Genomic DNA, 24,552 nt, shown 5'->3' on the forward strand with positions numbered 1-24,552 from the left:
GTCTTGCAAACTTTATATGCCTCAGTATGGGGGAATGCCAGGGCCAAGAAGTGGGAGTGGGTGGGTAGGGGAGTGGGGGGGGAGGGTCTGGGGGACTTTTGGGATAGCATTTGAAATGTAAATGAAGAAAAGACCTAATTAAAAAATAAATTAAAAAAACAAAAAACAAAAAAACCTACCCTGTACCTGAAAATACTAATGGCAAGAAAGTATGATGCTAGACTGAAGATTAATAAAATTGGATGTAGTACATTAAAATATGTGGAGGGTATCTTTTTTGTATTTTCTTGGATTTTGTGTATTTACTAGATACATCTCTCTGAAAATGTGAAGTTGAGATGAACGAGAGAAGTGCGTGAAGCACTTCTGTATTTTTCAAGTGGGGAAGTAGAGCAACACACTGATAACCCTTGCTTACTATTGCCTTAAATAATACTTGTCTAAGTAACCCTTGTTTACTATTGGAGTCAACTGATCATGGGCCATCTAATAACTGCCTGGGAAACTATTAAAAAGTATAGGTCCTAGGATTCTGACCTTGAAGATTACACCTCAGTGTGACTAGGGATGGGTCTCAGATTACATTCTAAAGTTTGTGGTGGGGGTTGTACTCAACAGCACAGCTATATAGCAGAAGTACTGAACAGCCTGGAAATGTCTGATCTCATGGTAGCATACAAAACAACAACAACAACAACAACAACAACAAAACAAAGCAAAACTGATAGTGTGCCTGCTACGTAGAAAATAACTTCATGAGAAGAAAAAATTTGAAAGCCACATTGCTTGAAAAATTGCTACCTATGGATGTCATTTATTGGAAAAAAATGTCCATGACAAGGTTGGTATTGAAGAGAAATAAAAAAAAAACATGAATAGGCAAATTAGATCAACTGGCAGGGAGTTTTTAGAAAAAAAAATAGTGATTTCAGGGAAAATAAAACCATTAGCTATTTTTTCTTGTTTCTAGATTTCTTTTTCAAAAAAAATGAAGCTTAGCTTTATTACATGGAAGATATGAAGAAGTTGTCAGGGGATGATCTGTCTCTGCTATAACTCCATGGTAGAACAGAACTAAGGACAGTGTCTGATATATATGTAAGGAGCAGATCACCATTTTTCTCTTTTAGTTCTTCTGAAAACCCAGATCCCCAGATCCATGCTACCTGGGGAAGAGGTAGGAAGTATCCTTTCTGATTTTGGTCAGATTTCCAAGAAAGCATCAAGACTGCTCCCAAATTGTATGTTAAACTCCTTATTTGGCAGGTCAGTGTTTGAGGTGGTTAGAATACTTGGTCATAGGGAGTGGCACAATTAGGAGGTGTGTGCTAATTGGAGGAGTGTGGCCTTCTTGAAGGAAATGTGTCCCTGCCTACGTGGGCTTTCAGGCCTCTTATGCTCAGGCTCCACCCAGCTTCACCCTGGCTGCCTAAAAGAAGACAGTTGTCTTTTTTTCTGGTTGCCTTTGGATCAAGATGTAGAATTTTCACCTCCTCCAGCCCCATGTTTGCCTGTGCAGCGCCATGCTTTTGCCATGATAATAATGGACTGGACCTCTGAAATTATATGCTAGCTTCAATGAAATGTTTTCCTTTTGAAGAGTTGCCTTGGTCATGGTGTCTCTTTACAGCAATGAAAATCCTAACCTCATATGTCTTTACAGGTAGTAGGCACAGAGAAGTCAAGCTTCAGCATGACTGATGCTGTGAGGCTTTCAGCATTTACAATCCGGAGGCCTCTTTCATTACTGATTCTTTAGTATTTGCCTTGAGTTAGCTACTAGGATACAGGCTTTATTTAGATCAACCCATTACACTTGCTTATTTATTCGGTTTATAAAGTGAGTAAATGAATGCATCTAAAACATAAGAAACTTGTTTAAAGTCATAGTGTTACAGGTTTAGTTACTGGCCTCATGTCTGTGTATGTCCATAGCTCAAAGGTTCCTTGTTTTTGGATAGGGCTAGGTTTATTTATGTACAAATATTACAAGAGTCAGACCAAAGGATATAAAATGAGTTCGGTTGCCATTAAAATTTTCATTATCTTACAGAAAATGAACCTTGTTCACCATGTTTTAAAGAAAGAAATATTTAAGGAAAATTTATAATCACATATTAAAGACCTGTGTGCTTAATTATGTTTCATTGACAACAAAGCCCAATATTTTTTGAGTTTAGCCATAAACATAAATTAATGTCTTAAGTATAAAATTAGTTGCATAATTTTATTCTAATTTGTTAGCCTATGCTAGCCTAAAAATATGTGACAGTGTGTCAAAAGACCCTCTTGGGCTTGTGTTTTAATTATCATAAAAATTTCATATAGAATAAGGGACCATCTGGGTAATTCTTGTTTCTTAGCAACTAGGGATATCATGAAAAAAATGTTATTTTTGAGATAATGTTTTTGTTATAATTTCCTCCCTAATGTTCTTTTTAAAGTGAGTTTGCAAATACAAAGCTATGAATTATCCTCATTCCCAGAAATAATCTTCTAAAAGCTTCCATGGGGTTGTATCTCCTCCTGAGCACCATCTCGCAGGAGAGAACAATGTCCCTCGCAGGTGGGCTTCTGTTTCTTTACAGTTTTGAATGGATTCAGCCCTTTTCTAGCTGCCTCAGTTCTGGGCCTTAGTGACACTATTATCTTACTTTTGTCTTCAAGATCATTTACAACATCGTCTTTACTGAAGTCTGACCTTTGCAGATTTTTTTACAAAATGTCTCCAGCTTTATTAACACATAATTGAGAAACTAAAATGTATCTATTTTCAGTATGCAGTGTGATGTTTCAGGATATGTGTACATTGCAAAGTGATCAGGTCAAGTAAATTAACATGATCATCACCTCATATACTCGCGTTATATTCCTGGGGAGAATTCCTAAGTTTGATTTCCTTAGAAGTTTTCAAATGTACATTGTTAATTGTGGTCACGATGAGGATAAGAACTCCCTCGAATTTATCTGTTGCAACAGAATCTTTGTAGTTTGGGCCAAAATCTTCCCATGCTTCTCTTAGCTCCTCCCCCAGGCAGCCACCCACCTCTGAGTTCAGCTTGCTTAGATTCCTTACCAAATGATATAGCATTCTGTGTCTGCTTTATTTTGTATAGCACTCCTGTTACCTCATTATAGGCCCAAGAGGAAAAGGCTAAATCACAATGAACTAAAACCTCCTACACTATGATGCAAGATTTTTTTTTTATCTTTTTCAACAGATTTCTCAGGTAATTTGTTAACATGATAGAAAGCTTATTAATAGCAATATCATAGAACAACAAGCTTGTTGGTCAAAACTAAAATACTAATGACCAATTACCTGGCTATAAAAAATATTTGCCTCATATATCAGCTTTTTATTTCCATTTTTCCTTTATATTGAAAACAGATTTTTCTCATACAATATATCCTGCCCTTGTGTATGGGGCATAAATGTTAAGATATGAGATGTCCTCTTGGTAAATTTATTCCTTTGATAAATATATAGTGTCCTTCCTATCTCTTTTAATCACTTTTGGGTGAAGTTTCATTAGTTAGATATTAAAATGGATACAGAAGCTTGCTCCTTGGGTTTATTTGCTTGGAATATATTTTCCAACCAATTTTACCCTGTGGTAATGTCTACATTGATGTTGAGGTATATATCTTGGATGTAGCAAAATGATGGATTTAATATTTTCTTTGATCTGTATGATAAAAACTTCAAGTCTCTGAAGAAAGAAATTAAAGAAGATCTCAGAAGATGGACAGATCTTCCATGCTCATGGATTGGCAGGATCAACTTTGTAAAAATGGCTATCTTGCCAAAAGCAATCTACAGATTCAATGCAATCCCCATCAAAATTTCAACTCAATTCTTCAACGAATTTGAAAGAGCAATATGCAAATTCATCTGGAATAACAAAAAACCTAGGATAGCAAAAACTCTTCTCAAGGATAAAAGAACCTCTGGTGGAATCACCATGCCTGACCTAAAGCTGTACTACAGAGCAATTGTGATAAAAACTGCATGGTACTGGTATAGTGACAGACAAGTAGACCAATGGAATAGAATTGAAGACCCAGAAATGAACCCACACACCTACGGTCACTTGATCTTCAACAAGGGAGCTAAAACCATCCAGTGGAAGAAAGACAGCATTTTCAACAAATGGTGCTGGCACAACTGGTTGTTATCATGTAGAAGAATGCGAATCGATCCATTCTTATCTCCTTGTACTAAGGTCAAATCTAAGTGGATCAAGGAACTTCACATAAAATCAGAGACACTGAAACTTTTTTTCCGTTAATATTTTTTTATTATGTATTTTCCTCAATTACATTTCCAATGCTATCCCAAAAGTCCCCCATACCCTCCCCCCCCCGACTTCCCTACCCACCCATTCCCATTTTTTTGGCCCTGGCGTTCCCCTGTACTGGGGCATATACAGTTTGCAAGTCCAATGGGCCTCTCTTTCCAGTGATAGTCAACTAGGCCATCTTTTGATACATATGCAGCTAGAGTCAAGAGCTCTGGGGTACTGGTTAGTTCATAATGTTGTTTCACCTATAGGGTTGCAGATCCCTTTAGCTCCTTGGGTACTTTCTCTAGCTCCTCCATTGGGGGCCCTGTGTTCCATCCAATAGCTGACAGAGAGCATCCACTTCTGTGTTTGCTAGGCCCCGGCATAGTCTCACAAGAGAGAGCTATATCTGGGTTCTTTCAGCAAAATCTTGCTAGTGTATGCAACGGTGTCAGCGTTTGGAAGCTGATTATGGGATGGATCTCTGGATATGGCAGTCTCTAGATGGTCCATCCTTTCGTCACAGCTCCAAACTTTATCTCTGTAACTCTTTCCATGGGTGTTTTGTTCCCAATTCTAAGAAGGGGCACTGTGGCCTCCCTTCCCCCAGCCTGGAACCTGCTTGCTCAAGGGTGGAGCTACCGGCTCATTCGTCCTGTCACGCCTACCTACTGCTGGAACCTGCCTTTGCTGCCTGGAGGCACACACGTGTTCGTCCTGCTACTGGACCCTGAGTTACTTGGCGGGAAGTTGGGTTCCCTCCCCCTTCCTTTATAACTGAGTGTCTGAAAATAGTAAAATTGAGCCTTGATCAGAACTTGTTGTCTTGGCTCCATTGTTTCTTCCGCCCCGTCTAGATTCCTCTCTTTTCAGCCTGAACTGCCATTCTCAGTTGAACCGTTCGTGTTGTGGACTGCGGGCAGGCCGCAACAGGGCACAGTGTCCACACTTTGGTCTTTGTACTACTTGAGTTTCATGCATTTAACAAATGGTATCTTATATCTTGGGTATCCTAAGTTTTTGGGCTAATATCCACTTATCAGTGAGTACATATTGTGTGAGTTCCTTTGTGATTGGGTTACCTCACTCAGGATGATGCCCTCCAGGTCCATCCATTTGCCTAGGAATTTCATAAATTCATCCTTTTAATAGCTGAGTAGTACTCCATTGTGTAAATGTACCACATTTTCTCTATCCATTCCTCTATTGAGGAGCATCTGATATGATATGTACATGATATGTTCTCACTGATAAGTGGATATTATCCCAGAAACTTAGAATTCCTAAGATACAATTTGTAAAACACATGAAACTCAAGAAGAAAGAAGAACAAAGTGTGGACACTTTGCCCCTTCTTAGAATTGGGAACAAAACACTTATGGAAGGAGTTACAGGGACAAAGTTTGGAGCTGTGACAAAAGGATGGACCATCTAGAGACTGCCATATCCAGGGATCCATCCCATAATCAGCTTCCAAACGCTGACACCATTGCATACACTAGCAAGATTTTGCTGAAAGGACCCAGATATAGCTGTCTCTTGTGAGACTATGCCGGGAACTAGCAAACACAGAAGTGGATGCTCACAGTCAGCTATTGGATGGATCACAGGGCTCCCAATGGAGGAGCTAGAGAAAGTACCCAAGGAGCTAAAGGGATCTGCAACCCTATAGGTGGAACAACATTATGAACTAACCAGTACCCCAGAGCTCTTGACTCTAGCTGCATATGTATCAAAAGATAGCCTAGTCGGCCATCACTGGAAAGAGAGGCCCATTGGACTTGCAAACTTTATATGCCCCAGTACAGGGGAATAATGCCAGGGCCAAAAAAAATGGAAATGGACGGGTAGGGAAGTTGGGGGCAGGGTATGGGGGACTTTTGTGATAGCATTGGAAATGTAATTGAGGAAAATACGTAATAAAAAAAAATAAAAAAAATATTTTCTTTGACTAATGTATACATTTCTTTTATCATATCTTCAATGCTTGAGATTCTTTCATCTTTTCTATTCTGTTTGTGAAAATTGCCTCTGCAATTCTGTTCAACATTCCAAATGTTTCATTTTCAGAATCCTCCCAGGTTTTATTTACTGATTCTATTTCCAAATTCACAGCTTGAACACTTGTAGTCTATTTTACATCTTGGATGCAGCAGAAAGATGGATCCTATTTTAATATCCATTCTGTTAGTCTATGTCTTTTAATTGGGGAACTAAGACCACTGATGTTAAGAAATATCAATGACCAATGATTGTTAATTCTTTTTAAATTTATGTTGTTGTTGGTGAAGGTGGTGGATTTGCTGTTGATGTTATGTGCTTCCTCTTTTTTGATTTTTCTGGTGTGAGATATTTATTTCCTGTGTTTTCATGGGTGTAGTTAATCTCCTTAGACTTTTTATGCTAGCACATTCTGTAAGATTTGATTTGTAGATTGGTATAGTTAAAATTTGACTTTATCATGGAACATTTTATTTTCTCCCTCTATGGTGATTAAAATTTTACTGTAAAAACATGCGCTCCACAATGTTTATCACACCTTTTTACATAATAACCAGAAACTGGAAGCTTCCCAGATGTCACCCAACCAAAGAATAAATAGAGAAAGTGTGGTTCATTTAAACAATGAAAAATTATTCAGCTTTCAAAAACAAGGAATTTTGCAGGCAAATAGAGGGAATATCATCCTGAGTGAGGTAATTCAGACCCAAAAGAAAATGCATGGCATGAACTCACTGATGAGTGGATATTAGCCAAAAAGTTCAGAATATCCATGATACCAGCCACAGACCCTAAGGAATTAAACAAGAAATAAGGCCCAAGTAAGGATGCTTTAATCCCACTTAGAAGGGGAACAAAATAATCAGGGGAGGTAGAGGGAGGGAGAGATGTTGGTGGGAGAGGGGAGGGGAAAGGAAAAGTGGGGAGACAGGAAAGAGGCCCAGAGGGCCAGGAGAATTAATGGAAATATGCAGCTGCTGGAGGTGGGGAGAACCTCTAGGAAGTCCCAGAGACATGAGAATCAGGGAGGATCCCAGGACTCAATGTGGATGGCTTTATTGAACCTTAAGAAACCACCTGCATGCCAGGCGGTGGTGGTGCACGCCTTTAATTCCAGCACTTGGGAGGCAGAGGCAGGAGGATTTCTGAGTTCGAGGACAGCCTGGAGTGAGTTCCAGGACAGTCAGGGCTATACAGAGAAACCCTGTCTCGAAAAACAAAAACAGAAACAAAAACAAAAACAAACAAAAAAAAAAGAAAACAAAGAAAGAAAGAAAGAAGAAAAAAGAAGAAAAGAAAAAAGAAAAAGAAACCACCTCCATAAGTCACAGAGAATCCCCAGTGTAGGGATAGAGACATAAACTTACCTACGAAACTTTCAAACCAAAATTGTACCTTTCTGGACAAAAAAAAAAAAAAAAAAAAAAAAAAAAAAAAAAAACAGGGCAAAAAAAGGGCAGAAACTGAAGGAATGGTGTACTGACTGATTTTGTATGTCAAGTTGACACAAGCTGAAGTTACCAGAGATAAAGGATCCTCCCTTGAGGAAATGCCTCCATTGAATTTTCTCAATTAGTGATCAATGGTGAGAGGGCCCATTGTGATTCTTGTCATCCCTGGGCTAGTAGTCCTAGGTTCTATAAGAAAGCAAGCTGAGCAAGCCAGGGGAAGCAAGCCAGTAAGTAACATCCTTCCATGGCCTCTGCATCAGCTCCTGCTTCCTTACATGCTTGAGTTCCTGTCCTGACTTCTTTTGATGATGAACAGTAATGTGGAAGTATAAGCTGAATAAACCCTTTCTTCCCAAACTTCCTTTTTGGTCATGATGTTTGTGCAGGAATAGAAACCCTGACTAAGACAAATGGTCACCCAGTGACTGGCCTAACTTGGGATCCATCTCATGGGCAGGCACTTGTCCCTGACACTATTACTGATGCTATGCTGTGCTCACAGACAGGAGTCTAGAATGGCTGTCTTTTGAAAGGCTCTACCAGCAGCTGACAGAGACAGATGCAGATACTTTTAGGCAAACATTGGACTGAGGTCTAGGACCCCTGTGGAAGAGTTAGGGGAAGGACTAAAGGAGCTGAAGGGGATGGAAACTCCTCAGAATAACCAACAATGTCAAACAATCTGGGCCCCTGGGAGATCCCAGAGACTGAGCCACCAACCAAAGAGCATACACAGGTTGGTCTGAGGCCCCTGGCACATAATTCATAGAGGGAGGATTTGTCTGGCCTCAATGGGAGAGGATGGGCCTAATTGTGTAGAGACTTGATGGTCCAGAAAAGGGAGATACTAGGGATGGGGGAGATGATGGTGTGGGAGAAGGAGGCAGAACTGTGTGAGGAGAGGTGGGATTGGGCAACATTCAGTGTTGTAAATAAATTTAATATATAATTAATGAAGAGTACTGGCATACCTGTGAGCAAAGGTAACACCACCAATTCTGCTCAAATTCCTGGCCCAAGAGGGACCAGCCCAAAGTCATCAGGACACAGGAACCAAAGAACAGCTGGAGACAGGATCCTTCAGGGTTCTGTATGCACCCCAGAGCAGAACTTGTACCACAGCATTGCATACCCAAATTCATCCTGAAGAGAACTGGTCTCCCAAGAGTAAGGACACACAGGCTTAGAGGAGGGACAAGCCACAGTCAGAGACAGCAAGAGCTGATAACTCCAGAGATATCCAGATGGCAAGAGGCAAGTGTAAGAACATAAGCAACAGAAACCAAAGCTGCTTGACATCATCAGAATCCAGTTTTCCCACCAAAGCAAGACCGCCCTGGATACATCAAGACAGCAGAAAACTAAGACTCTGATTTAAAGTCACATCTCATGATGATAATAGAGGACTTTAAGAAGGACAAAGAGGACTTAAAGAAGGACGTAAATAACTCTCTTAAAGAACTACAGGAGAACACAGGTAAACAGACAGAAACCCTTAAAGAGGAAACACCAAGATCCCTTATAGAATTACAGGAAAACACAACCAAACTGGTGAAGGAACTGAACAAAACCATCCAGGATCTAAAACTGGAAATATAATCAATAAAGAAATGTCAAACTGAGATAACCCTGGGGATAGAAAACCTAGAAAAGAGATCAGGAGTCATAGATGCAAGCATTACCAACAGAATTCAAGAGATAGAAGAGAGAAAGTCAGGTGCAGAAGATACCATAGAAAACATTGACACAATAATCAAAGAAAATGCAAAATGGAAAAAGATCCTAACTCAAAAGATCCAGGAAATGCAGGACACATGGAGAAGACCAAACCTAAGAATAATAGGTATAGAAAAGAGTGAAGATTCTCAACTTAAAAAGCCAGTAAATATATTCAACAAAATTATAGAAGAAAACTTCCCTAACCTAAAGAAAGAGATGCCTATGAACATACAAGAAGCCTATAGAACTCCAAATAGTTTGGACCAGAAAAGAAATTCCTCCCATCACATAATAATCGAAGCACCGAATGCACAAAATAAAGAAAGAATATTAAAAACAGTAAGGAAAAAAGGCCAAGTAATATATAAAGGCAGACCTATTAGGGTTACACCAGACTTCTCACCAGGGACTATGAAAGCTAGAAGATCCTGGAAAGATGTTATACAGACCTTAAGAGAACAATAATGCCAGCCCAGGTTACTATTCCCAGCAAAACTCTCTATTACCATAGATAGAGAAACCAAAATATTCCATGACAAATCTAAATTTACACAATATCTTTCCACAAATCCATCCCTACAAAGGATAATAGATGGAACACTCCAATAGCAACAAAAACAACAGAAAGCCCACATACACATGGAAGCCGAACAATGCCCTACTCAATGATAACTTGGTCAAAAAGAAATAAATAAATTAAAGAGGTTTTATATTCCTAGCTACATTCCAAATATTTTTTCTTACATCCACAGATAACTATAGCCCTTTCTTCTCATCACAAAAACAAACAAACAAACAAAAAAAACAACAAAAAAAAACCCCAAACTCTTTTTAGCAGACAGAGTTTGTTACAGAAAGTCACAACTGATTAAAATCCAGAGGGCAACTGTGGGGTGCCTAGACACAAATAATACACCTACAGCATAACCCTTACCTCTAATACTCTGGGAACATTGCAAAGGGGAGGGGGGCAAAATGATTATAAGAGCCAGAGAACCAGGATGCCTTTTCCAATAAGAGTGTCTTCTATACATGACAGGGAAGTTGCACTCATAAAATCTGAAAGGCATGGTCACTAAAATGAGACCCACACAATAACAACAACAGGTGACATGCCAGTATCAATGGAGGGATGAAGAAATGAAGACTTACAGGCAATTAATGACTAATAAGAGAGGCAAAATTTGTCTTCCTCAAGATTATCCCTGGATAGGTCATCCAATCTCAAGTGGCCATCCCTAAATACATACTATTATAAACAACACCAAATAGACTCATCAGATAGTATTCTGTGGGAAGCCACATGTGCCGTTGCAGAGTGGCAGTGGGCTACTGCTGGCCACCATGCATACATAGGCAGTAAGGTTCTTTTGTCAAGATGAGGTTTTGAGAATTAACCAAAATTAACCAATCAGATGAGAGACAAGTTAACCAATCAGATGATAGACAAGTTAACCAATCAGATGAGAGACACGTTAACCAGTCAGATGAGAGAGAAGTTAACCAATCAGATGTAGGCATGCAAATGAGGTGGTAAGCATAACCCAAGTACAACCAATCCGGGTGTGAGACACGCCTCTCCTAGGCCTATATAAGCAGTACCAGTTCTGGGCTCCTCGTCTCTTTGCCTCTGCAATTAAGCTCTCCCAATAAACGTGTGCAGAAGGATCCTGTTGCAGCGTTGTGCTTTGCTGGCGAGTCGGGCGCACACAAGAAGTGGTGCTGAAAACCCGGGAAAAGAAAAATCTTCAGGCACGAGTGAAGACCCCCTGCTACAGGGAGGATTCAGAACTACATCGCGGGGAAGGAGCGGTTAATAAAGTGTTCCCATAAAACAGACTGCTGAGAAGGATCCGACGTGGATTCAGAACTCTTCAGCTGAGGAATGGTGGTACCAGTAAGTTGCCCAAATTGATCCCTGGGTTAAAGGGGGAGAAAAAGAAAAAGAAAGGAAAAGAAAAGGGAGGAAAAATAAAAGGAATCAGTGATAAAGAAAAGGAAATAGTGAAAAAAAGAAAAAGAAAAAAGGAAAAGGAAAAAAGGAAAGAAAAAAGGAAAGGAAAAATAGGAAAGGCAAAAAAGGAAAGGAAAAAAAGGAAAAGAAAAAAGGAAAGGAAAAAAAGGAAAGGTAAAAAAAGGAAAGAAAAAAGAAAAAAGGAAAGGTAAAAAAGGAAAGGAAAAAAGGAAAGGTAAAAAATGGAAAGGAAAAAAGGAAAGGTAAAAAAAGGAAAGGAAAAAAGGGAAGGAAAAAAGGAAAGGAAAAGGGAAAAAAGGAAGGGAAAAAGGAAAGGAAAAAGGAAGGAAGGGAAAGGAAGGGAAAGGAAGGGAAAGGAAAGGAAAGGAGAGGGGAGAGGAAAGGGGAGATATAGATGAAGAGAAAGAAGAGAGATAATGAATGAAGTTTGCTGAATAAACTGCTGTTAGAAGAACTGGTGGTCTTGTTGTTCTTGCTGGTCGAGAGCTGACGCGACAAATGGTGGACCGAACGGGGAACCGACCTCCCCACCAAAGAGTTCAGAACTTTGAGCAGTCAGTGTTTGCCGGCAGGGTAAGTTCATGGTAAGTGAAACTTACGACCCTAGGAGTTTGGGAAGGACCTCTGATAAAACAGAGGCAAATATAAAGTTGCCAGGAAGCAGGCACAAAGTAAAAGTGAAACCATGGGGACAAGTTAAGGTTCCTGGTTTTGGGACAAATTAAGGTTCACGGTTTTGGGACAAGTTAAGGAACTATGATAACCTTAGTGTAGTGATCAATAGATCCTTGCTGTGTAGTTATGCTTTTTTCTCCCATTGACCTTTTGTGCGTAGGTCTGATAGTTTTGGTCTTGTTTGTTCTGATATATGGACTCTGTTACTGTTTGAATTGTCATCTAGAGGCAGTCAAGACAGGTCAGAAAATCCTTACAGAGCAACAAGAGAGTATGTCAGAAGAGGAGAAGGGCTTAAAAAGGAAAAAGAAAAAGAAAGGAGACACAGTGTTATCAGGTGGACAGAAAGGACAAAATAAAAGAGCCGAGGCGGAGGAGGAAGGTGAATTAGCTTCTGTGCCCCCTCCCTATGTCTCCTCGGCAGCCACCTATAAGCGGACCTTCTGTCTGGAGGATTGGAGAGAGGTTAGATTCTCCTTGCTGGGATGTCCTATTTTCACTGACCAAGCAGGGCAGAGATATCATGAGCCTCTAGATTCCAGCATGGGATAGGGATATGTTTCTTGGTCAAGGTCGCTTTGCACAACAACAGATAGGATATCCAGTGCAGGTGTTTGAGCAGATGAATCACATTGCCATAAGGGTGTGGAAATCATTGCCCACCTGGGTTGACGGTGTTGCAGAACTCCAGAGAGACAATGAGGCACTGAATCAGGTAAGAGAGGAGCTCTCTCAATTGGTTTGGGAGAGAGGGTCTGTTTGTGTTTCCTCAGGATCATCGACAACAGCTGCAGGTCCTGGAGCAGCGTCTGACCAGAGCAATTCAAAACAAGCAGAGCTATGAGGACATGGATGTTCCTGTGGCTAGAGATGCTCCCACTAGTGAGAACTGAAGAGCTCTGTGTTCCTGAAACCATGCCGTTGATGCATTCGGGGGTTTCCTTAATTCTTTACATCTAATGCCATATTTTAAGCCTTAATGGAACTTGAATAGAACCCATCATTGTTGGCAATTTTACCTCTTGGCTTACCTCTGCATTTTATTACTTTAAGGAATGGGTGGGAGTGATTTTGTTTGGTGCTGCCATATGCTGTGGACTGGTGTTCATGCTCTGGTTGGTATGCAAATTCAGAACCCAACAAAAACATGACAAGGTGATTATAACTCAGGCACTTTTAGCTATTGAAAATGGCACCTCCCCTGAAGTTTGGTTATCTATGCTCAAGAATTAGTCGGCATCTGAGTTCTCTGCTCTTGCACCCCATGGATTTATGGATCCATTGCACTTGGATGAGAGAGACTCAAGGAACATTGATCAGCCCTTGTACATCGCTGAGGTTTCCTCATTGCACGCGATAGGGTGATCATGATTTCCCCACTAATTCATTTTTTGGCTGGCCTCTTTTGTAGAGTTCGCCCTAGGTCATTTAGCAGTTACTGTCACACAGCACTGCAGTATTCAGAGATGGGCAACTTTCCTCATGCACAGACCAACCTAAGACACAGGGCCCGGTGGCGATAGGGTTACCCTATGACGGGTAAGGCTGTGACATTAGAGGAACGACCTAAAACAGGAGCCACGGCGGATGGACATAATTGCATAGGCCTAGACCAGCCTCATTTTATTAAAACAAAAAGGGGGAGATGTGGCAAGCCACATGTGCCATTGCAGAGTGGCAGTTGGCTACTGCTGGCCACCACGCATACATAGGCAGTAAGGTTCTTTTGCCAAGATGAGGTTTTGAGAATTAACCAAAATTAACCAATCAGATGAGAGACAAGTTAACCAATCAGATGAGAGAAAAGTTAACCAATCAGATGTAAGCATGCAGATGAGGTCATAAGCATAACCCAAGCACAACCAATCTGGGTGTGTGACACGCCTCTCCTAGGCCTATACAAGCAGCACCAGTTCTGGGCTTGGGGTCTCTTTGCCTCTGCAATCAAGCTCTCTCAATAAACGTGTGCAGAAGGATCCTGTCGTGGCATTTTACTTGCTGGCGAGTCGGGCGCGTGCAAGAGTATTCGTATATGCATACACATTTATATACATACACATAATGTTTGTAACAGTAATCATAAGAAAAAGAGGCCATGTATTTGAGAGAGATTGGGAGGACATATAAAGAGTTGGAGGGGAAAGAAGGAGGGGGAAAAGATGCAGTAGTCATGTAAGTAATTTTCAAATAAAAATTAAAGAAGAAAAAAGAATATGTAATGCTAGTTTCTTTTTTCTTAAATTTTATTTGTGTGTGTGTGTGTGTGTGCAATGCATGTGTATGTGTATGTCTACAGCACAAGTGTGGAAATAGAAGAGAATTTGTAGGAATTTGTTCCCTCTTAACACCCTAAGATCGAGGCTTTGAATTAAGGTCATAGGGTTTGGTGGTAGGCAGTATTATTCACAGAGAAACATAGGGTTTGGCGGTAGGCAGTGTTATTCACAGAAATGTTTCTCAACTCAGTACTATGTACTTTTAAATTCTTATTTTGTCACTTCACACAATATCTAGTGCATAATTTTCTCTAAGCAAGTGAAACAAAGTACAAATGAAAAAAATACAAATATTTGATAGAAATAGTCCTACATATGATTTAACTTAAACAAAAGTTTTGCTTAAACTACTTTCAAGAAGAAAATTTATTATTAAAATTTTTGTTTTTTTTCAAAGCACAGTTCCACAGGCATAAACATATGTGTACATACCATATACACAAGTAAAAATTGCCATATGCCTTTTCATGTTGGTTGTACCATTTTATATTCCCAATAGCAATTCAATAGGGTTATAGCTTCTTGTAGTGTTCACTAGCATTTTATAGTTAGTTTTATTATTTATTTACTTTGTTTTTCCTCATTTATTTCTGTAAGACATTCTTGCAAATGCCTTTATTTATATTTATCTGAGTATTGTTGAACATTTTTACGTCAACATGTATTTTTATATCTATCTAGTCTCACCGATGAACTCTCTGGTTTATTACTACTTCCCCCATATTTGTCTTTACCATGCCCCAATTTGTTTGACACAGAATAAGGCTTAAATAAAAATGAACAGAAATCACTGGTTTCTAGGAATTCATAAATATATTACTATTTTAAAATTAGTTTCAAAATTCCTTCCATTCCCTAGTTGTTGTTGAAAGTGAAAAGAAACTGAATACTTTCATATTAAGGCAAATTTTCTTAAATATGTTCTTGGGCTCTTTTTCATAAGTGAATTACTTTAAACAGAAATTTGAATAAATCCTAAAAATAAATGTGTATATTCTTGTTGCTCTAAATCTATTCATAACCTCTCTTTTTTTCTACTCCTTGGTCAATAAGAAAAAAATACAGCCATTATACTTGATGATTAAGTCATTTCTGGCTATTCACTAAGAATTGACACAACCACAATATTCTTGCCATCCTAGCTTAAATAGGCCATGGTAGGTATCACTAGTACTTGCCTAGACTAAATGACTTCTGCTACATTGGTTATACTCTTACTGTGCAAGTTTCTGAATCATACATGTAAACATGCTTATATATTTTTGTCACTACATATGCCAACATAAATTATAATATATATTAGAATGACTTTTTGTGTGTTATCTCCTTTAGAATTCTCTCTGGCTCTTAAATATTAGGTGCATGCCAATTATATGTTTGAAATTTCTTATGGAATCATCAAATACTATGTCAAGTTGTTATGGTTGGAATGAGAAATGTCACTCATAGGCACAGGTGTTTGAATATTTGGTCTTTTATTGGGAGCAATATTGGGCAGGTTGCATAACCTTGACAAAGGAAGTATATATCATTGGACATTGCCTTTGAAAGTTCATATCTTGCTCTACATCCAGTGTTATTTCCCTTCTAAGTCCCTGTGGTTAAAGATGTTAGGTCTCTAGGTTTCCAACTCTGGCTCTTTGCTGTCATGCTGTCCCCACGATTATGATTATAAACTCTAACTGTTTAGAACCATAATCTCAAATAAATCTTCCTTAAATCATCTTATTCATGGAGTTTTATCACAGTAACAGAAAAGTAATGGATAGAAAAGTTGGTACCAGAGAGCAGACTGTTGCTGTGATAAACCTGACTTTGCATGTGGAAGAATGGTGGAAGATTATAGAACTTTGGGTTAGAAAGACAGTTAAAAACAAAAAAAACAGAACTTAAAGGGCCATAGTAGTAGAAGGAGGCAGTAGTATTGACTACTGGTAGTATTGACTACGTGGACAGTGGAGGCATATAGGCTATAGGCTATATCTATAATATTTTGGCATAGAATCTGGCTGTTGTCTTCCTATGTCCTGAGAAATTAACTGAGGCCATTTTTTTTAAAACAGTGGGTTAATTTCTTTGGTGGAGATGTCAATACAGCAAACATTTAATCTATTGCTCAGTTACTTCCAATTTTCCTTATTTGAGTATACAAAAAAAAAAAGAGCAAGTGGGGAAGAAAGAAATAAAATTTGGAGAGAAAAAGAGGACTATGAAACGTAATGTTACTGCCAAGGTATGTGTTGAAAGAGGGACTGTAATTGTTACAAAGGTTGGTAGCATCAAGAAGAGGCCTGGTTTGTACTGGATCAATAAGAATAGTGTGCAGAGTTCAAAACAACATCCAGCCACACCTCCAAATTTTGAAAGAGAGCCTAAGGAATTTTCTGCTCTTAGAAAGCAATTTCTTCAACATACAAAAGCTGATGGTAATGTGGTTGAAGGGGATCTGAGTACGTACTAATGTGGCAGCTAAAAAGATTTGGAAGTATAAAACATACAAGTATGAGGAAGTCATAGGTTCTCCATAGATTCAGAGAGTGGCTGAAACCAGAAAACAGACAACAGAGGAGTTCCTGAAAGAAAGAAATCAAGAAAAACAAGAGGCCCTTTTCACACGAAGCTGTGGAAGTAAAATCTGGGTTGCTGTGGAGATTCTGAGAAGTTGAAAATGCTAGAAGCCTAAGATATCTGTCAAGGAAAGCTGCATATAGGAAGTTCAACCAGCCCTTGAGAGAGATGTAGATTGTAGGCAGCAAAGCTAGAGCGGTAGATCCCTTTGAAATTAGTGTCTTTGATATTAGACATGAAGCTACAGGCTTTGGAGTTTGAAGCACACAGGGTTTTAGTATTACTCTCATCCAGTATTTCTCCACCATCTCCCTTTTCTTTTATCCCCCTTTAATGACAAAGTGTATTCGGTAGCATTGTATGTTGGAAATACATATTTTTATTAGATATTTTCTTCATTTAAATTTCAAATGCTATCCCGAAAGTCCCCTATACCCTCCCCCCGCCCTGCTCCCCAACCCACCCACTCCCTAGCTCTGGCATTCGCCTGTACTGGGGCACAGCATAGTATATAGTAATGGTAGTTTGAAATACAATTCATAGACGTAGATTTGTGAACACTTTGTTGCCAGTTAGTGCCACTGTTTAGGGAAGGTGATGCAGCTTTGCTGTAGAAGGAACATCACTGGAGGCAGGCTTTGAGATTTCATAACCTCACCCAACTTCCATATGCTTCCTGCTTGTCATTAAAGGTGAGATTTCTCAGCTTCCTGTTCTAGCTATCTACTGCCATACTATCCCTGACATTGTGGACTCTAAATAAACCTTAAATGAACTCTTTTTTAAATAAGTTTCATTGGCCATGGAGTTTTATCACGGCAGTGGCAGCAACAACAACAAACTAAAACATTAGTCTCACTTTGACTCTTATTTCATTCTGACACTCAAAATTAGAAAGTCAAGTTTTTTCTTATTCATACATAAGTTGCTATGATTTTTTAAATTTCATAGTCTCTCTGGTCACATTAAATGAAATATACTCAAGTTTCCTCAAGTGCACTGATCATTTCTCCGTATACTTCACCCTGGGTAAAGCCACTCAAGTTATTTTACCTTTACTTTTTGCAGTTCTATAATTTCTAATTAATAATACTCTTTGTTGGATTTTGGGACAAATTTGTAATTACTTGTTAAAATACTTGTGTAACAAGATTTAAACAGTTTATAGTTATCTTCAGCCTATGATTAATCTCATGTAAGTTTCTGATAATGCTGTATGTATCCAATACACCTCTACAAGGAATGTAAGATTAAGTCACTACTAAGCTGCTTCTTCCTTTGGTTTCTGGATTTGTCTTTTGTTGTTTTGTTTTGGGATAGGCTTTCTCTTATAGATTTGGCTGTCCTGGAACTTCCTTTGTAGACAAGGCTGTCCTGGAACTTGCATAGATCTATTTGCTTCTGCCTCCTCTGTGCTGGGATTAAACGTGTGCTCCACTACTGCCCTGGATGTACTATTCAGCTTCTTTGCTTAGAGGATATACAAACCAGCAAGGCCACCTTGCTTGAAGTAGGAGAAACTTCTGGGTCTTGAGAAACCCAGGGAGGGGTTAGTGGAGAGCAGATTCGTGTGGCTTTATTTTGCTTGATGGGTACATCAGCTCAGCTCCCAATCCTCAGAGCTGGCTAAAGAAATGAAGGGAGAAATGAAGCTACAAATTAATTTTTTCTCCTAGCTGTGATGCCTTCCTGAAGCAGGAGGATGCAGAAGTTCACCTCATATGAACTGTCTGAATGGCTCAACCAAGAAGACTAAATTAAGGCATGATCAGGAAGAAGGTTGCGGGGAGCCACCCTTGCAATGGCCATTACAAGATGGCGATGATATCCGGTGTTCTGACTGGTAAACAAGTAGTCTGCGCATGTGCTGGGGTATTTTTCCATTCCTTGTGCCCTGCCTGTCCCGTGGCGTCAACTGGGCTGATAGTGAGCAACCAGTCAGGGTAAAATATGTATCCAACTGCTCTTGTGGTCTATAAAAGGGACGGGTTTCCTGTGTTCTGGGTCTCCTCCTCCCCTGAAGCTGATCATCTATCTCTTGAGATGTATTAAAGCTTATTTGCTGCAGAAGGATTTGAGTGTGTCCTGTGTGTGAGTTTTTGCTGGCGAGGCTCCTTATCACAGGCACAGAAGGTGTTCATCATAACTGGTCCTTCCTTGCTGGCACTCTAATATCAGCTGTATCCTTGATAATGGTAAGATGTCTGTGTTGTAGAAAGAACACAATGTATATAAGTCTGTTATAGGAACCTGAAATGAGACAATTAATAATAATCTGAGATCAAGATAGCCTCTTCCTGGTCACATGTGTATATTTAGAAATCCAAAAGGGTCATAAATAACAATGAACAGAAATCAATATTTCTGGCATGGGATATTGAACAAACATAGGTTTCCCTCTAAAGAAGATGGGAAAGATCACACTAAAGGTGGTGTGTGTTCCCTTGAAATACCTTGCACTGTTAGAAGAAGTAAACTAGAGAGAACAGAGCATAGACTGTCACAGTACATTGTACTAGAGTTAAACACAAATATATTATACAAGAAAAAATATATAAGGACCTAATTAGTTCAATATATAACATCCAAGGCCACCCACCTAATGGGAAGACAAATAGTGTTAGTGAAAAGGAAAAGTAGAATAAAATATGAAGATCAGAATCTCCTAAAATAAAAAGTACTGTGGCAGATTTCAATAATGTAAGCAAATGAACATATAACCTTCAACAGTGGGCAGCTCACTCCACTTCCTGTCAATAAGTGACAGTGCTGGTAGAAAAAAAAAAGCCAATCTATTTTAAACTAGGAATTTAAAAATAAGGCAGTCTTATGGTACTACCAGAGGATCCCACAATACCTCTCCTGGGCATATATCCAGAAGATGTTCCAACTAGTAAGAAAGAAACATGCTTTACTATGTTCATAGCAGCGTTATTTATAATATCCAGAAGCTGGAAAGAACCCAGATGCCCTTCAACAGAGGAATGGATACAAAAATGCGGTACATTTGCACAATGGAGTACTACTCAGCTATTAAAAAGAATGAATTTACTAAATTCCTAGGCAAATGGTTGGACCTGGAGGGCATCATCCTGAGTGAGGTAACAGAATCACAAAAGTACTCACATGATATGTACTCACTGATAAGTGGATATTAGCCCAGAAACTTAGGATACTCAAGATATAAGATACAATTTGTTAAATGCATGAAACTCAAGAAGAACGAAGACCAAAGTGTGGATGCTTTGCCCCTTCTTAGAATTGGGAACAAAACACCCATGGAAGGAGTTACAGAGACAAAGTTTGGAGCTGAGACAAAAGGTTGGACTATCTAGAGACTGCCATATCCAGGGATCCATCCCATAATCAGCCTCCAAACGCTGACACCATTGCATACACTAGCCAGATTGTGATGATAGGACCCAGATATAGCTGTCTCTAGTGAGACTATGCCAGGGCCTAGCAAACACAGAAGTGGATGCTCACAGTCAGCTATTGGATGGATCACATGGCCCCTAATGGAGGAGCTAGAGAAAATACCCAAGGAGCTAAAGGGATCAGCAACCCTATAGGTGGAACAACATTATGAACTAATCAATACCCCGGAGCTCTTGACTCTAGCTGCATATGTATCAAAAGATGGCCTAGTCGGCCATCACTGGAAAGAGAGGCCCATTGGACTTGCAAACTTTATATGCCCTAGTACAGGGGAACGCCAGGGCCAAAAAGTGGGAGTTGGTGGGTAGGGGAGTGGGGAGGAGGGTATGGGGGACTTTTGGGATAGCATTGGAAATGTAAATGAGGAAAATACCTAATTAAAACAAATTAAAAAAAATAAGGCAGTCTTAGACGCCAAATTGTAATAGGTAAGGTGATGCCAATATGGAATACATATGTTTTTTGCTGTTGTTGTGAGTCAGGATATGTGTTTATAGGACACATTTTTTTTTTTTTTTTTTGCTGTTATTACTTGTCGATGATCCTCATATCAATGTACTCATAATAGTGTCCTATTACTTTGAGTAGTGATTAGGTATAATATCTAAAATACAATGAGAAGACTAAGGAAAAGTTAGTGTAGGCAAAAGGACAGAGTAGGGATTAAATGAAGTCGCAAACTTCATTAAGACTGCACAGAATTTCAGCACAGTCTAACAGTATATAGAGAAGAGAGTAAGCTTCAAACATTTATCTTCCAGAGGTTTAAGTAAAGCCTCCCATTTTCAATGAGACTTTGTAGTTCTAGTATATTGACCCGCTAGAAAGTGTATGAAAGTGACACTTTTTGATGAATATGGGATATCTGAGATTCTCAGGCAGTCTGATCTGGATTCCCTTCAAGCTCAAAGTGGTCAGAGGTAGGGCATTGTGACGTTTCAGCCACTCCTTAGTTGCCTTTGGCTAGGGAGAGCTTTGCTGACCAATCAGGGCTGAGGGGTGTGGCCCACCATTGTTCTGACAGGGATATAAGCAGGGTGCTCAGAGCTCTGGGGCCAGTCCCTGGAGAGCTCCGGTATGGCTCGGGTGGCCCAGAAAGTCCACTGGTCTAGAGCTGCAGCAACAGCAGCCACCGCTGCCAAAGCCAAGAGACCAAAGCTTAAGAAGACCGCCGCCAAAAGATTCAAGCTTAATAGGAAGCAAAACCCTAGATCTAAGCTTCCCAAGAGATCTTGTCGTTTCTTCATTCATTCTCTTTCTCATTCTGGTTCCCGTTGTTGCTGCGGTCGTTCTTGTCGTTCTTGTCGCAGAACTGCATTTAAGGTGAGAGATCCCAAACTAAGCTCATTTCCTCCCTTCTTCAGTCATTCTTTCCCCTAAGACTTTCTCAGGCCTACAATAAACTTCTCATCTACCTCTGCCCCTTTACATGAACCTCCATCCACATTCTATCTTTTCCCCAAACCAGTGCCCTTATGACTGTAATTCTTTCAGATTACGAAGAAGGGGGAACAATCACTTAGAAGGAGAATTAGGAGACGAATCAAGAGTGCTACTGAACTTCGATTGATGCAGAGCCAACTGGAGCGGAGCCAACTGGAGCTGATCGAACCGGAACCGACTATGGCTTTGGAGACAAGCGAGATTACAGTGGCATTGTTCTCTCATGAGAATGCCAATGTGTCTGAGCCGGAGGAAGTTCCACCATTCCTCGACAGTGACTGGGTTCTGAATGGAGACTTGGCCAGCTCCTAGACCCCGAACGGGTCCAAAGACCCATAAAACATCAGTGAACGGGTTTAGGAGCTGAGCTGTGGTCCTGTCAAGGCCACTCATCACCACAAACTAATTTGTATGATGGTGAAAATAATCAGATGTGAAAATATGTGTCACTCTCAGTCTCTGATGGTGTAGAGGGAGAGGGGTGGGGGTAGGGAAGACTGGGAATATGATGAGAAGGAACATTGGTTTCTAGAAGGTTGGGAGTGGTGCGAACAACCCCCTGATAGGCAGACACGGGAGGGTCAGAACTGAGCTAGCACAAACGTCCCCCTGAAGCTTTATTTCACAGAGCAACAGGGAGAGCCCAGGGTTTTCCTAAATGTCACTGGCTAGGATTGCTGCATGGTTTCAGAGTGTTACATCGATATGAACTGAGGTGTAGGTGGCAGGCAGTTCCAGTCCTATCTTAGGCAGCACATCAACTTTAGAACCCCTACCTCATTGTGGTGTTTCTTACAATCCTCATTTTATGATCTCTTGTGCTAAGACCCTCAGAAGGGCCAAAGACTTCACCCCATCAAAAGGCACCAGTGATTTTGACTGGAATCTGCAAGTGCAGCACTGATTTATCCTACCTCTTCAGAAATAGGAGGAGGAATAGGACAGTGAGAATGGGTCTGCCAACCAGTGCTGGTCATGAAACAGGTAGTAAGTAATGTCTACAGCATATTTTAAAAGGACTATGCCTTTCCAGACAGCTTTACTGTGTATTTGCTAACACTTTTTTAATCCGTTGAGATATTGTGAAACCAGTTTTTCAAAGAGTAAAGTGGGGCTGGAGAGATAACTCAGTTGATTCCTCACATGCATTGGGGACCTGAGTTTGATCCCCAGAACTCACAATTAAAAAATGAAACCTTAGCCAGGCCAGTGGTGGGACATGCCTTTAATACCAGCACTTGGGAGGCAGAGGCAGGCGGATTTCTGAGGTCAAGGCCAGCCTGGTCTACAAAGTGAGTTCCAGGACAGCCAAGGCTACACAGAGAAACCCTGTCTCGAAAAACCAAAAAAAAAAAAAAAAAAAAAAAAAAAAAGCAACTCCATCAGCTTGGCATGGTGGCATAGGCATTTACTCTTGACACTCAAAGCAGAGACAGGCAGATCACTATGAGGCTACATGGTGAGACACTGTTTCAAAAAAGAAAGAAACCAGTGTGTGATGTTGAAAACTTTTATTTACTGCACTGAGGATGTGGGAAAGTGTATATCCTTGACACTTGTTGACCAGCTAGCCCCCATACCCTATTGGTATGTCCCAGGCCAGTAAGACACTTTGCTGATACTTTTGTTGTTTTGTTTTGTTTTGTTTTTGTTCTTTTGATTTTAAGATTTTTAAGGTGGGTAGTACCTGAGAATCTATATAGAAAAGTTGTCCTTTGCCACACACACACAGACACACACAAACACACACATGTGTATATATATCCATCCTTCATGCATCCATCCAGACTCACAGGAATACATGCATATACACAAACATACACACATAGACAATAAAATGCTAATATGCATTTTGATGTTTTTATATATGCATACACTTATATAATCTTCACTACAAGAATGAGTGTGCCCACAACTCACTACAATTTTTTTTTTCAATTTAGAGTACCCCTTTTGTGTTGCTGTTGTGAAATATTAAACTTTGGACACTTCATAAAGCAGAGGTTCATGTGGCACTGGGTTTGGAGAAAAATTGGTTGAGGCTGCATAACTTCATTTTGTTGCTCTCTTCTAAGGTTCTCCAAATTTTTAATTTTATCTATTCTTTCAGAATTAAATATACATACAGGATATTTTAAACATACCCACTGCTACACCTCCTAACATTTCCTAGACATGTGTGTGGTTCCCTCTCAACTTGGCAACCTCTTTATTTATACACCTCTGATATCTGCTGCGCCCACCTCGGCTGGCAAGGAAGACACAACACGGTCGGATTCTTCTCAATAGCCTTTATTACAGGAACGCCTTAATGCTGCTACGGGGACCCCGGGGACCCAGGGAGGTCTGCTTATATGCATCCCAGCACAGAGAAAGGCTTCATGTCCTCCCAGGATAGGTTGAACCACTGTCACCTAATTAGCATGTACCCACTTGGGAGGAGTTGGCGCCAGACTCGGGCTTACACCTGCACAGTGGTGTTGTTTATGACAACGGCACACAGGAAACCAGTTGGCTTCCTACATCTCCCCCTTTTTTGTTTAATAATATGATGCTGGACTAGGTCTGGGCAAAACTGTCCATCAGCCACGGCTCCTGTCTTAGGTCGATCCTCTAGTGTCACAGCCTTACCCATCATAGGGTTGCCCTATTGCCTCCAGGCCCCATGTCTTAGGTTGGTCTGTGCACAAGGAAAGTTGCCAGTCTCTGGATACCGTGGA

At 40.1% G+C, this 24,552-nt stretch overlaps 1 protein-coding gene across 1 annotated transcript; it reads left to right on the forward strand.

Annotated features, from left to right (window-relative positions):
* Positions 1-21,466: 21,466 nt before the first annotated feature.
* On the forward strand, positions 21,467-22,259 carry LOC115030099 (cysteine-rich perinuclear theca protein 1-like). The gene is made up of 2 exons (XM_029473545.1): positions 21,467-21,712; positions 21,884-22,259. Exons 1-2 carry the CDS (start codon positions 21,467-21,469, stop codon positions 22,142-22,144), a joined length of 507 nt encoding a protein of 168 aa, XP_029329405.1. The 3' UTR covers positions 22,145-22,259.
* Positions 22,260-24,552: the final 2,293 nt, after the last annotated feature.

The sequence above is a fragment of the Mus caroli genome, unplaced genomic scaffold, assembly GCF_978045245.1.
Source record: "Mus caroli unplaced genomic scaffold, Mus_caroli_1 scaffold_5, whole genome shotgun sequence".
In the NCBI taxonomy this organism is placed as follows: domain Eukaryota; kingdom Metazoa; phylum Chordata; class Mammalia; order Rodentia; family Muridae; genus Mus; species Mus caroli.